This window comes from Varroa destructor, unplaced genomic scaffold, assembly GCF_002443255.2.
Source record: "Varroa destructor unplaced genomic scaffold, Vdes_3.0 BEIS01000002.1, whole genome shotgun sequence".
NCBI classification, from domain to species: domain Eukaryota; kingdom Metazoa; phylum Arthropoda; class Arachnida; order Mesostigmata; family Varroidae; genus Varroa; species Varroa destructor.
In genome coordinates, this window is record NW_019211455.1 from 60,477,331 (window position 1) to 60,493,296 (window position 15,966).

At 36.7% G+C, this 15,966-nt stretch overlaps 1 protein-coding gene across 1 annotated transcript; it reads right to left on the bottom strand.

Moving 5' to 3' along the window:
• Nucleotides 1–3,060: 3,060 nt before the first annotated feature.
• LOC111245397 (uncharacterized) lies at nt 3,061–11,283 on the bottom strand. The gene is made up of 3 exons (XM_022793715.2): nt 10,741–11,283; nt 7,207–7,328; nt 3,061–6,241 (listed from the first exon to the last, which is right to left on the bottom strand). The coding sequence occupies exons 1-3, from the start codon at nt 10,752–10,754 to the stop codon at nt 5,082–5,084; spliced, it is 1,296 nt and encodes a 431-aa protein (XP_022649450.1). The 5' UTR covers nt 10,755–11,283; the 3' UTR covers nt 3,061–5,081.
• Nucleotides 11,284–15,966: the final 4,683 nt, after the last annotated feature.

Here is a 15,966-nt window from a genome sequence, read left to right on the forward strand (position 1 = left end):
ATGCTTTGAAAATGGCTTAATCGGTATAATGAAAAAAAAAACATTAAACGAAGAAACACATCAGGTTATTGGGATTATTAGCGCAATGCAATAAGCTATGTGCTGCCAAAAAATTACATAATAAAAAAAAGGATTAAGTGTTAAGGTTGTCAAGAGATTTGATTTGTGTACTATCGTGTACAAGAGGAAGCACAATCAAAACGCAGCTGACTGGAAAAGATGTTGAGTTATATTATCTATTTTCTAGCCCAAATAAGTGTTTACCAACAAGTCAATTTTTAATGATTTTATCCTTGTTTTGATGCAAAATGACTAAGCTGCGTACGCTTCTTATTGTACATACATGTCTCAATAGAGTTTACTTAATGAGTTTAATGATTTTACAAAAAAGAACTGATTATGAAATGAAATATGGAAAATGCAGAAATGAACAGTTTAACAAATGAAATGAAATAAAATTCAACCACATATTTATTTTATCTTCACCAAGTTATTAAACTTTGACAAAATTTATCCACTTAAATGAGAAACATTGTTATTGTGTCCATAATGAGCCAATTTAGCTAAGACAGCATATGTGATACACACAGCATGGCCTCCATTATAAAAATAATTGAGTAATAGGTGTTCTAAACGTTCAGTTGCCTTTACACACTACTTACGAGAATCGCATGCTCCTTGTATAAGTAATTACATGTTCGTGTTGTAGGAAACACCAACTTGGCTATACATACTGGGCATAAAATTTTCTTCATCGTACCCATATTGTCGCGGCTGTATGCGTAATAGAAAATACGAAAGACGAAATACGCAATGTACGCGAACGGCGGCTATAAAAAGGTTTGGAAAAGCATAACGATGGAGTGCGATGAGTGTTCCGAAAAATAAACTAATACTTGATAGCAGTGTCTATTATTTATTTAGAGTCGGCCTTGCGAGAAAAAGCACTGCTGTTTGGTCTGTTAATTTATTTAGTCATACAAAATATTTCAAATGGCCTATCCATATGGTGTATGTGAAAAAACTTAAACGGCTGATTGTCATTGCAAAATCGTTTCACCGTATCTATTTTGAGAGACAATTGTTGTGCTTCATCACTTGTATGACAATAATATAGCACACGACGACGGCGCAACAACGGTCATGCGCTGTCCATACCATATGCAGTGGAGTGAAGTAACTTAACTTTCAACACTATATACAATATACTTGCCAAATTTCTTCAAAAAATATAGCCTCCATCTTAGAAAAATAACTATGAAATCGATGGTACCAAGCTTCTTTCGACCCCTGTCATGAGAGACCTAGGTGTGTAAATGACAGCAAACTTTATTTCAGTTAATATCTTGTCGAAACTAAAAATGGATTACTAAACAGCATTCTTAGTTATTATAACGACAGATTAATTGTTCTAACGAAGCTCTTGCATTCTACCTCAACGTAGGTATTCCACTTAAAGGGCATATTAATCTTCTTGTAAGTTTAAACCCTTGCTTAAGGAATGCTGCCATTGTGCAATCGAAATAAATATCTTCTATTGACTCCCTTGTAACAAAAAAGTGCAGAGACATCTAAGCAAATTCAATTGGCAAAATTTTAAGAAGCACTTTTTTAATAACGCATCAAGTAATTTCCGAAAACTTACGTCCTTAGCATAGATCCAACTTATTCATCTATTTTGTTAACAATGCTTTTCTAATTTTTCATACTTTGCTTCGTGCCATCTGAAGCAATACTTCCAAAACATAAAACCTGGAACATCTGGCAAATATTCATACCTAGTATCCTTCAGTGTATTAGCGGAAGTGCCAGGACTAGGTGGCTGCCTCCGTCCGGCATAAATAATAATCAGATAGTTCTGTATGGTTGATTTGGCTGCTTTACGGCTGCGTATGTTTCCTCCTGTACTCCGTACCATGCACTCATATGTCACAGTCTTACTAATTATCAAGAATTCTTCCAGATAATTCGGTAATAAGAAATCTTTCTTGATGTTATATTAGAAATCTCCGCTTTCAAATTTATCATCAATAAAAATACTTGTTTATATTTTTAAGCATGCAAATAAACTTTCACAAACTAGTGTCCTTTTGACGTCACGTGTAACCACAAAAATAACCCCAAATTGAAAGTATATATGTCACTGGAAAACGCGCTCAACCCCTAAAAAATTTGGAGTGCCATGTTTTGTATACAAAGTACCTACTTTGACTTCATGATATTTTGTAGTAGGACTAGCAGTCGAAACTTAATTCATTATTACTAGAGTTTCCTCCTCTTAATTTTGCACGACTTCTGATTGATTTAGTTTAGATTTCAGTAGTACAGGTACGGATATCACACTGTACACAACTGAAAGGAGCGGTTGCTCACGAGTTTATTCTTTACTAGGGACATACCTGCTCTTTCATATGGGTTTACAGCAGATAATACATTATTTAAATACATTCGTGTTTAGTTTGTTTTTAGCATACGATTGTCGAGAGTGACAGCAACGTGTAAATTAAGAAAGAAATCTGGTCCATAAAGATTAATATAAAATTCAAACAACTCACAATGAATCAGTGAAAACCGCTGTAAACTATTGTACTACTGAGTTATGATGAGGAACATGCATGGTAAAATTTAACTCGTTGTTACTATAACTAGTACATCTCTAAATAAATCTACAATATCACTTAGTAAGAATATAGCCCTGGAATATAGTGCAATGTGGTGCATTGTAATAAATACAATTAGATCATATTACTCCCACCAACCAGAAGTCCGCTATTAGCGATTTTGAAGGGGCTGTATCGATTAAAATCTTTTGCATGGAGCTGTTAATATTTTTTTAGATTATTGCACGTACACACTGTTTTTTTAAACCATATCGTGGATTTTTCAAGTGTAAAAACTAATATAGTATAAATACTAATTTAACAAAGCTACTAAAACTGTTCCTGACTGAGAGATGACGATGATAATCACAAATGCACGGTACTGAAATTTGTAAACAAATACACTTTATTCTAAACGAATAACAAAATTTGCAACTATTTCTAAAGCAAAGACACTAACTAAAACAAAATAAAGTTTTGCCTTTATTAGTCGATGCATAATTTATGGATTAACACACATAGGCCTTAATTGTGACAGCAAGCACATTCTAATAATGCAAAATAGTGATATTTCAGCGTTGGCATTCTCTGGTTCTGCCTCTAAAGAGGATGCTTATTTTAGTTACATATATTTAAAGTTTTATATTGTGTTGTTCTGCATGCTTGTCACATGAGAATATCCGTAAGAAATGCTCACGAAGTAGGCCCAAATCTTCTCTGACTGACATATTCTTAACTCATTGGGGATCGTTTTCAGGTTTAATGTTTAAAGTATTGGAGTCATTTTTCAAAAAAACTCGCGCTTCATGTTTACTCTGAGAACTCAAATCCATCCTTGGAAGGTATTGTTTAAATAAACCTAAATACTTATGCTTAGGTCTTTAATTTACGATTTTGGTATTGCACACCTTATAAAAACCTTGTAACATATGCTGTGGTAGATATACGTGTGTGTTTTCGCACTGTGAAAGGGACACATGTAATACACTTCGTGTGACTTCCATCAAATTAAATATAAGTCTCTACAAGTGTTTTAAGTTCTAAAGTATCCTTTTTCCTTTGGTATTATTATCTTTATGATTTTTTACTTATTATTATGATTCTTTTAGAAATTCGCGATATATCCACATCTTTTGATGAAATATATTATCATTACATTTTATATTATTCTAGTCAAACAGGAACACATAGTAATCCCTACTTTCTTCTCCAGTGTTTACCGATAGAAAAAGATTTGTTTAGTATTCCTCTTTATGTTAGATCATGTCATGGAATTTATAGAAGCTATGTTGTGTTCTCACAATGATAAACCTCTACGTGTAAGATTCTGTTTTAGAAACGTAACTATAGGCTATATTTTTTTGCAGACCAGCATTCGGGCTAATTTTAGCGCGTTGGCACAATTCCAATCGCAAGTAATTTCGAAGCCGTTCTTAATCCGTGTGCATATATAACGTGGTTACATGTGCATGTTTTCTAGTTAAGTGAAAGCCTATTGGAAATGATATTAAAAACCAGTCAAATTCATGAGGACTAAAACCTGTTTAATTACTATTTCAAAATAGAATGGCAATCAGTGTTGAGATCTCGAAAATTTTAGAATCCAAAACAATCGGATCCTACCATAATATTTGCCATGAATTTACTGATAACGTTTGCTGTTGCATTTATTTCAGCAAACCTCGTTTGAGAGATAAATTGAAATCTCTTTATCTAATCATTCTGTGTATGTATACAAATCTAGCTCTGGTAAGAAAATAGGTCAAAAAAAGTATTATGAGTTTATGGAGTACATACATTTATTTTATGATTCTGTTTAATTGGCAACCCATATTATCTTACCCCGGCCCCTACTGTGGCCACAATAATGGTGATGTGTGCTGTATGTGATCTTGGTTATTGCTTGTACGGAGGTTTGTATATATAGCTAGTTGGTCAATTACACCTTAAGTGCGCTTTAGTCTTTGAACAGCCTCGTTATTAAGATAAGCATAAACGCTGAATGTAGGCAGAATATGTTGTTTGCTAGTGGTGTATATTTTGAAAGTTGCGGTAGTTGAACACCTGTCACTTTTCTCAAGATAAACTGATAAAGTTGCTGGAATACATTCAATAAATTTGAAGCAGAAGCTGTATTGCGTAGCATTCATTATTATATTGCTTATAATGAAACTAAATTTTTATCGTAGAAGTCTCATCCTATGGTGCGCTAACAGAGCAAAGCACAAATGACGTAAGTGGATTAGATGTTCAACCATTTGTTATATGACTACATATGTTCTTCCGTCTTAATTCGTTTTGGTCAGTTCGGTGTTTACTAACGTTGTATAGAAGAAACGACGTTAAGATATATGCATTTATGAACACAGATGCTACTGACAAGCTCATTCTTATACATAGGTTCAGTGATGGTTTCGAAATACGCTTGGTTTTATATACAACGTTAGCCCTTGGTTAGAAATACCATAAAAGTACTTCTTACTATGAATGAAGAGGTACAAGAACAGCACGAAACCCGTCTGGAATACGTACATAACGCATTCGTAGATCAGGAAATAAGCTACCAGATGGGAAGCGATAACGATTTTCTAGTTCTGCGGCGGTTGGGTAACGTAGTGGATTAATTGGTCGAGCTACCTCTGAAGGCGAAAGGGGCAGACCGGTCGGAGTAACAGCTAACGAGGACAATGGAGAGATTGGTGAAAGAGGGCTGGGTAGGCCATGAACCGTAGTGCCTATTGGCGTCGAAACAGGGATGTTAGCAGGGGTTAAACTAGACGGCGGCACCCCAGGCGGAGAGTACCGCTCGGGATAGGGAAGTGCAGCTGACGAACGGTAGATAACTCCTGCCGTGTTCTGATTATCTGTTCCAGGTTCGTTCGTGAGAACCTCCGCCCGAAAACCATTGTGGTCTGCAATGTAGTTAACCCGTCTGACATGCCCGTTTGGCTGACGGATCGTATAGAAACCAACCCTGCGTCCCCCAACATCGGCAACCTCGGAGTGCGCATGTGCGCCACCGGCTTCTGTAGGTGACACGTAAGCGAAGTTAAAGGGGCGCGAGGAACGGTTTTCGTTGTTTCGAGAAACCGGAGGCAAAAGGGCATGAAGGCGGCTAGCAAATGAGAGGTCAATGGGCAGCAGACCGGAACGGTCGCGGATACCACCATAGCTGTGGCGGTAGAGAAGTTCAGCAGTGCGATCATCAACAAATGCTGATGGTTTAACTTGGTCTGAGCGTCGTGTTATCTCCGGGATACGACCTGATGTATCGTGATCAGAAGTGCCTCCATGGTCTGATGAAGTTCCGCGCGGCGGAAGAAGATCATTGTCTGAACCAACGACAGAGTTTGACTGGGATGCTGTTGTGGGATCACCGAATGGAGAATTTGTCGTTGACTCAAGGCTTTCTGGAGTGGGTGGAGTAGAATCAGAAAATGACGAGGATGAAAAGCCCGTATCATATTTAGGGCTAGACTGCGACGATAACGCTGAGGGATTCGATGATGAAGTTGGTGAGGGAAAATTCGCCGATGGAGAAAAGTCTGAAGCAGGCGATGATGAAGGCCCTGACGATGTTCCGCTTGATGATGCACTCCCTGACAAGGATGGTGAACTAGAGAAGGAAGTACTTTTGCGTCCTGTAAAATGAAAAGTAAAATACAATATTTACTGTATATTCTCCTGCTTTACTTATGTAAATTAGAACAAAATGGAACTTCTACTGGAAACCGTGTCAAGTCAGATGACTATACACTTGCACACACTTTCAACAATTATGTCTGAACACCAGGGCTTGAGCACTTATTCCATAATACGCATATAGGCAGTACGCCATTTTGCACACAATTTTCTTTACATAATTTGAAGCGAGTTAGTCTGCTAGGTATCAATCCGAGTTCATTTTGTGCTGTTGTATTTTTTGCTGTTCTTAGTTACAGCCGTTACCATGCTGTAGTTATGCTTGCCTCGCTGCCTTCGTCGGATAGCAGTACCGCCATTTTTTTTTATTTAGTTCGCTACAATTTTTCGATCAATGGGATTACTTTGCTGCTCATACTCCACTACCTTGTTATAGAAAGCATTGCTTTAGCTATTTATTTACTCTGACTTTGATCATCCACCTCCGTGATCTTGAAAGCCGTCCTTTGCGTTTGTGTTGATTATCTATTACTTTCATCGCACATAAGAAGGCATTTTAAATAAGAAGTCATTGTGCCCTCTAAGTTAATATCAATTTGTAACCTTGACCTTCACACGCAAGTCTTGGGCGCCATGAAATATCAATCGAATAAGATAAGTGAAAACAAAATGATGTTATGGAATCTTAATCTTGTTTTAGAGAAGATATAGTATGTGGTGTCATGGCAGAAAATGAAACAAATTGACTTTTTTCCGAAAATCAAATTTTATCTGTATGTAGAGCTCGAGGAGCCAAGGTCCGGAATCTGCTATATATATTTCGGACGGCATCCTAACCTTTGCTCTAGTGCTGAGCGTTATTTGTTGCACCTTTCTAGAAGGAAGTTTCTGGGTTTTGATGCTAAATTATGATTTAGGAAACAGAGTATAACATATTAGCACATCTCTACATAATTTTTCATACTCGGCTTTTCGCCGAATTCCTGTTGTATCAAGCTAAGCGGGCTGTCATTTTTGCCATCATCGTCATCGTTAAGGTCGTTCTGGGCGTAAGCGTACGCAGCCACTAGGAGTAACGGAAGAACTCTGCAAATAAAAAGAAAATACCATTGTCTGGTAAGCCTATGATTAGTAGAAGGAACAAAACATTTTACTCATTATAGCTTACCGCTTCTTATAAGATCGCTCGCGGAAACTTGAATTGTCAAACTAGCCTAGTTTAGTCAGCAAAAGAATCTTAAATAGATTGCGGAAAATGAAGGTTATCATAAGTTTTCGAACAGGATGACTAAGTCGATAGCACGCTCTGCAAACTGCCAGCCTAATATTAATGTAGATTGAATAAAAGAATTTTATTACATTAAACATTTTTTTTCTTATCCCACTTGGTACGGTAGTGACAGAGACCGTGATCATGTGTGGTAAAGTCTAACTCCCACGCAGGAAACACAATTTGTCTTGCAGCGGCAACTGCCGAAACTATAACGATAAATAATCCGTCTAGGTACGCGTATCTTCGTCCACATAAGGCACAGGCTAACAATTGAGGGAAAAAGACAGTATTTGATACAGGGTCAGACATTTTGTGAGATAAGTCTGCTCTTCGAGGGTTTTGCAAGAAACTGAAATGAGTTTACTTATGCCGCGCGTTTCGGCAAAATAAAATAAACTTAGTTATTTTGCAGGCTTCTTTCTAAATGACTCTGTACATTACAGTTCGTACCTAATTTAATACACAAGGAGCAGAGGTCTAGAGCTAGTCGCGGGTTAAATCCCTATTATAGGAAGACTATAGAAGAGGTATACTAACTACTGATTCCTGTTGTCAATGTATTTGTTATAGCAATAGTGAGGGGCCAATCTTCTAACTGCTTGCTGTATGTCTTATGAATAGAACCGACAATGCTAATATTAGCACTGTACTATGGTCGTTGAGCCATAAAAACCTGGTTGCTCAAACAACGTTACTCTAAAAGCCCAACAGCACCTTTTTGCCATTAAAAATACGGGCTCACATGAATAGAAGCAGATTTATCGTCTGCACGTGATAACCTGCAGAATTATTGAGCCAGAGAATAGGTTTAGTTCCTGCACTAGCATGTCACATACCACTCGTGACATAACCCCCAAAATGTATCCAATCTGTGATCATCTATTCATAGCTTTTACTTGAAATGTAATATCGGCCATTGCATTAGAAATTTCTAATATCTAAGGAGCCATTTCATAACGAGCTATATATGGGAAGTTTCAAAGTCAACGCAAGCACCGCAAATATGTAGTTCCAATAGATGTAAGCATACTTTAAATTGCAGCCAGCAATTACAGTTCGTAATTACAGTAACTCTAATACGCTTACGAGAATATAAACAATCAACTTCATCGGATGGGGACATGCAACATGGTAGTATTAGTCAGATGTGCGTGATAGTCAAATAAATATCACTTCAGAAACCATCTCTAATTTCAAAAGACATTTAATCGGTGAGGATATTCCGACACTTCGCATTGAATGAGTGCTTTCAACTGGAACCAATGATTTCGCTATCAAAAACGTCATTACCTATACACAGCAAAGCGCGTATACAGTGATTATAGCTTCCATGAAAACCAGTGTAGCCACGCAACTGAAAACGTAAAACTTGAATGCAATTACTGAAGAATAATAACGAATTTGGGAACTTTCCGCTTCTCTTGAACGTGAGCGTCATTCTCGGCGGTTGCGGTTGTTAGCAATTTGCCTATGCTTATTTGTGACCTTGATCAAACTTATCACCTCGTCCACTAAATATATCATGAATACCTTAACGACAAACGACATGAGGCTGATGACATGATGAACGATTTTAAGCCATGTTATTCTATCACCTTTAATTTCTGAAATGAATTTCTTAACGTTGCGAATGGATACCCATTGGTCGCAATAAATGCAGTTTTCTCACATTTAAGAATGACAATAACATCGCGAGATATAGATGGCATAAAGTAAAAACAGAAAAAACGTGATCTTAAATAAAAGTGAATACGTTTATAAATAAATGTGCTCTTAAATAGAAAGAAGCGTGTTTTTAAATAGGTTAACAGCGTATTTAATTTTCTTAAATATTTGTTGTTTGAGCTTGAAGGCTTTTACTAATCCGCCAGAAGGAGTCATCGTTCAGGCTTAAGAAAATACATGTACGCAGATTTTGTATTTCCCTATTGTCCAAGACGTTTGTCCAAACTTAAAACGGTAGAGGAATAAGTAAAAAAAAAAATATTTTATTGAAATTGTGCATCGAAACAAAATTGGCAATTTTAATTCTTTGCACATTCCAATAAAAGCCACTAGCATATGTATGCAAGGCGAATTGCGCCAGTTTTTAATGTAATCGGCTTTAAAATCTATTCCGCTTTTACGTACTGCCGTCAATCGATCGATAGTACTTCGACTTTGTGAGAACAAAAGTGAAGTAAGTAGAAGTACATATAACTGTTTTTTTTTATCTCTACTGTTTTAATGTCGGCATTAAATTGACACGTTGGGATAGGTTTCACTAGCGAATTCGAGTGCGCTCCTGTTTGCATTACAAACAGGCAATAACAGGAAGTTAGAGCCTCAGTTGATAGAGTCTCAATCCGATACTGGAAGTTTTGAAATGTATGTGCCTTGTCATTTTGGTAGAAAAACATACCAAAACGGTATCAAGATTCTACCCTGAGAGCCACTTAACGCATAAGTATGACACGTCGGTTGTTGGCTTCGAACTATGAGATACGATTAGACTGAGCTGACTGAACTTGCAACTTGGAAAAAATTTATATAGCTCTGCTTTAATTTTCTACATTTCAAACCACTAATATGTGTTAAGTATCTATGTTTACATATAAGTATGTATGTGAGATTTACTCAAATAAGTTCAGTCCATGAAACATACTCCTTTTCGATCGTTAGGACGCCATGCGGACTGCGTATTTGTCCTATAATATTCATAAAATTATTTTTATGTATATAAAGCCTAAAGTTGCCGTTGGAACAAACCATTTGATAACGGTAAGATAACTTGATAACCCTCTAATCTGCATTTACTTAGGCTAGGATTCCGCTGAACAATATAGTTGTCATTCTGGACCGAAGTATCAGATTATTGCAGACATTCCAACGACATATTTTTTTGTAAATTAAAAATCAAAAATAAATACTCTTAGAAATAGATAGGATTCGCAGCTAAACACCATCCCATTTAAAAAATAGTTTCTAATCAATCGAAAGTTAGAAACCAAAGAGTTATTAGATGATTTGGTTCGACTCAAAGTTCTCTGTTTGATATAATTTTAGTTTGAGAACTTGAATCCATCCCAAAATCATTTTTCGTAGTCATATCTACTGTGTAGTTCCGAGTCAGTTGAGACGTGAAACCCGGCACTGATTGCATCACGATGGTAACGTATCCTAACTGTTGGGAAATATTCACTATATACTTAGAAGTGCACGAAACCTCAGAACCACTGAACTTACACAATTATCTTCATTGCACTTCACTGGCTTCTTCACGTACCCCTACTCTTCGAGGTGTTCTGAGATGCGCTGCAATTGTTCCAGCATTTATAGTGGACCGTCTAACAACGGACGTACCTTTACTCTCCCGCGCCAACTAGGAGAATCTCCTTTGATATCTTGCAGTTCATGCGCGAGTCATCCTTTGTTTCTTATTTCTGCCAGTGCGACCACTTTTCATTGTCCAGATGGTTGCTTATTTAACACTCGCATAATTGCCGACGAGCGACAAGAACGACAGAAACAGCTATCATAAACTACTTGGCTGGTAGTCGACAATGACATTGATGAGAACTCTCTGCTCTCTTCTTTACTCACTCTGCACCCTATTCGACAAATATTGTTTTTGTTTCGCTGCACCTGGCGTTTATATTTCTGCTACATAGAAGCGCTCGTCTTGTGCTTCTGTAGTGCCTATAAACCATTCATTTTGAATGAACTTCTGGTTTGCATCTTCCTAGTAGATTAAGTAAATACGACCCTGCCCATGCACCCTCGCCATCTAAAATTACGCTGTTCTTCTGTTTTGCTAACTACGCAAGGGGCAAGCCTGCTAGAGACCGCTAATATCAGTTGCTGGGATTCGGCTGCTTTGCACGTTGGTTCGTTTGTTTGAGGATTGATATTTCGTAGACATGCTATATTGTTACCATATATACATATCCGGACCAGGCAGCTAGAACGTACTGGCCGTGGATACACAATAAAGTGAAATTTCGGCACTATGGTGCCTCTGTGACTTTCGTCTGTACCTCTATTATGCGGTATGAACTTCAATATACCTACCCTCGTCCAAGGAATGCATGCAAGGGCTTTCGCATATCAATCGTTCTTCGTTTCATCATTAAGTTGTTTTTCATCAATAATCCGAAGCAACTTAATTATACTTTAACACGATCCTCTTAGGTACGATATCATCTTAAGACATTCTCGGCTCAAAAAATTCTGGAGACCGTTTTAAGATTGTCTGACCATATTCAGATTCTAATGTATTGTAATCATTTATTACGTTGTATCTAATGAAAATAGATATTTCGGTGATATTTTTGTACATATCAACAATTATATTGCTCAGAGACGTACCTTACACTATTGCTTTTACTTATTACTACTAAGGCTTTCAATTTGAGATATGAAAAGCTTGCAGGTCATGGTACAACAGGGCTAAAAAGGTATGATAAATATAAAAATAAGTGTAAAAACTGAATGATGGATATTTTTGCGGCCCATTTGGGCGCCTCAATCGACAGTAGATACTCTTTTTCTGAGAAGTGCTAATTTCCTCAATAAAATCCCGGATCATCAAAAATGTTTTGCTGCACTATTTTCATAAATCTTCGAGTCTATTATGAATTTTTAGCGTCGTTGTGCGGAATACTTCTTCGTATCCTTCAGAAGTTGGGTGGAGAATGGTCATAACGTATGTAATCAAAATCAGGCAACAACACACGTTTCTAATTCCAATAAGAGTTAATTCAATACAAAGACATTGGACAATGGCTGTTCTTCGGCCATATCCGAATAAGATGTTTCTCAGTATGTATATAGTAAGTTCCAAAAGGATCAAGAACTTAGCTCTTTTTACGGCACATGGCTTTCTTATCCATGCTTCAGCTATTCTCGTCAAAGTAATATCCACGGAATGCAATGCACGCATGTATTCTAGCCTTGAGAATTCAATAGTAAGGGTAGATTTTTTCCTCTAAGTATTATTTGAACTTTGAGAAAGAGGAAACTACAGAGTGCTAGATCTGGTGAATACAAAGTTTGACACAAAACAGCTAATATATTATAGTGGTGAAACAAGCCCCGAATTGTTTTATTAGAATCCAAGCTTATTTGAATTGTCAGTGTTATACATTCTTCATAAAATTTATTTGTATTACAACTACGTGGCAGGGTAATCTTTTCGATGTTAATTCATAATATATACATTTTTAATAATTAAAAAAAAAACACGAAAAGAAACTTGTATTTTGACTTTGATTTTACAGCACCTTGCATTTTAGACTAGACTTTGAAATAAAATTCAAGCGATTGTGCTCCTGTCTTTACATCATACCGCACAATCATGTGTAACTATCTATAAAAACACATTATAAAAAACCTGGCTTGTCTTCAGATATATTAAAGATTTTCTGAGACAGCTGCTGATAGGTTTGCACTTGTTCGAAAGGTTTTTCGGTACACTCCTTGTTACAAATTTTCTAGACCCCAAATGCTTTTTTTTAAGTTCTGAAGTTTTGTCTGTGAATAGCCAACAGGCGCACGAGTCTACAAAAAGAAGCCCGGCCGTTGGCCGGCAATGTATTTACAAAAACCGAGCATCTTGTCGCATACCTTTTGAGGCGAATTTTTGTTTTTTTAGGCTATATATTATCTATAAATCTTCTTAAATATAAAAAAAAAGTGCAAATTATACTGCAGCCGTTTTGTGTAACAAGCTCCTGAGTATGAAGTGTTACAAAGTAGGAAAAATGTTATCGTTTTTCCTTTGTTCTACAGCACATAGTGAAGTATTAAATCAAAAAATGGCAAATATACTCGCTTTAGTCCAAAAACAAACGTCGTCACATCGATGAGCAGAGCGTGAATAGTTTACTATTTGGGAGATGTCGTACAAACTATTTCCCTAAAAAATCTGCTGATTGAGTACGGCTAATAATAAATAAAACTTAAAATCAAGACCACAATAAAAGTTTAAGGCAAGACAGTAGAGCACATTTAAGGTCAACTTTGATTAAATTCGTCTAGCTCAAAGCCCTGGCTTTTTAATAAGGTCCCTGAGGGTCGCCTATATGTAATAAACAATTCAATTAATAAAATAAAATTTTATAGAAAAACAACTACAATCTTTTGTTAAAGTCAGGGATTCGCTTCATTATCTGATTTCAATTCTTATTATGATTATCGCATATCACAAAACTGCTCAATATAAAAAAACTGGAGTGTTTAGTGCAAAATGCGAAATTTTTCTTTGTTTTGATACTTTTCAGACACTGCTTCTATAGGCTACCATTTTGTCAAAATCTCGACAAATTGTGAATACGAAAATTATTCAAATCTCGCGTGCTGCTTTTTAAAAATTTAAAACTTTCGTACGCCAAACTTTTATAGCAATAGGATGACTAAGTCACCATTCAAATGGCAGGGGGTCTTAGATATCAATGATGTATACGTACTATTTCGCTCTCTATACCAAACGTTTATATGTAGATAAAAAATGGAAATACGTTCTCCATTATAGTATCTTGTAGCCCACATTGACCTAATTTTAGCCATGACTTGTCAGCTTTTTTCAACCACTTTTTTTTGAAATCATATCTACTCAGTTTTTCTCATTATCTCTTCACTTTTGACCCTCTAAGACTAAATACTCATCACTCACCGCATACATTACACATAAGTCTGAGTAATAACTTTAAGCGTCTCTTGTATAATCAAATGCTCCTCATCTGTTATCAAAGCGGTAAACATCGTACTCATAGATTTTCATTATTTGAACGGCAACTTATTAATCTCCTGATTAAAAAATCTAAGGCACTGCCAAAGATAGGACAGAGTATCGAGGCAAGATGAGGTCGGCCAGAAGATTTAGTAGCTTTTGCTGGATTATCACCTCCCGTTTAGAACTATCGAATTTGCAAGCGGGATCTCTAATAAGAATTGTTAAACCCCTTTCACGCCATGGAACGGCAATCAACATCTGCAGTTTCATCTGTTCGGCAAAGATGCACTATGGTGTTTTACAAGTACGTGCCGTTTTTCACACGAATGGTTCTTAATGGATTACCCACCCCGACAGTTCTGGGACCATGGCTCGCCGTGATTACAGAACAGGTGAATTTTCACTACAATACGTGTTGCTTAATGTACAAAGAAAGAAGTCGATTTTATCCCTTGCAATAATGTCATGGGTTGCTGAAGTTTACGGTTGCTTCTACATAGTAAAGGCCAAACGACAATAATCCAGCAGAAATCTAAGCAACATAAAAGACGAGTATACTTTTTTTCTGCTTGATCCCTCCAGATTGCTCATTCATCATTGCAGCTGAAGATTTTAATAAGTTCTGACAACATCCATTGCGATTAAGAAAATAAACATGTATACAAAATGTTGTTATGTCCTTAGTTAACTTTTAAGTGCAAACCTCAGATAGTGGACAAAACAGACTTGCTGCCTTGCACAGTTCTAAGACGGACAGTGCTCTAAATAGTGATGCTTACCAACTGACTATAGTTTTTTCTGAGCTAAAAATAATTAAGAACTCCAAACTTTACGTATTTAATCAGATTACCAATATAAAGCACCCGGCTATATAGCTCTGAAACACCAATTTTTTTGTCGGTTTAATAATAACAAAAAAATTGCTTTTCGCGTAATACTATACAAGAACCTTGGTGAACCTAGACCGTCGTATTGGTGTCTAGTGTGGTTCTCTCTAGTGGCAGAAAAGGTTGACCCCCTATGATACGGTAAGATTTATGTACATAAAGGTAGGGTATATGTGTTGCTATCTTCCCTGAGTCAGCAGAGCACGTATTAGAACGACCATATTTGGAATTGAAATATTTTCAGATACAAAATTGAAAATGTCTTTGTTTATTGGCATTTTTCTTAGCAACGAAGGATTAAGCTTTTAATAGTAATCTTCATAATAAATCGGTGGTTCAATATGTAAATGACACCAACACAAATTCCAAGCCAAGCAGCACGAGTTAATCCTCAAAAAGGAATAAAAGAACTATGACCCTCAAAGCACAGCTGTAAGTTAACATATGACAAAAGCAATCACTAGATGTTATCGCCAGAGAAGCGGCGTATTCCAAATAGCTAGTATGCATCTTGTTGGGTGCGTTGTCAGTCTCTATGATAAATTTTTAGGTATGTAAACCTTAGGGACACGTTGCAGTCTAGGTTCGGACCTGGCCATAAATCGGCTTCGTTTTTTACTAGGTGCCTGCCATCTAACGATATGCCTAACAGCGGTTCTGGGCGTAAAAGTCGAAGCAGAGGGTGTATTGTCGTAGTAGCAATGAACAGCCTAATGGTCAACACTCATTTAAATATTACTTTTGGAAGATGGAAGGAATTATTATGGAAGAATAATAATAAATAAGCTAATACTTCACAGGCCGCTTCACAGGCCTGTTGGTAAAAACCCAAGTAAGCCCACGCAGCCACAT

Coding starts and splice junctions, on each gene's coding strand:
- LOC111245397 (XM_022793715.2), bottom strand. Junction 6,242..7,206: donor GGAATTCGGCGAAAAGCCGA/GTATGAAAAATT, acceptor TTCATTTTACAG/GACGCAAAAGTACTTCCTTC.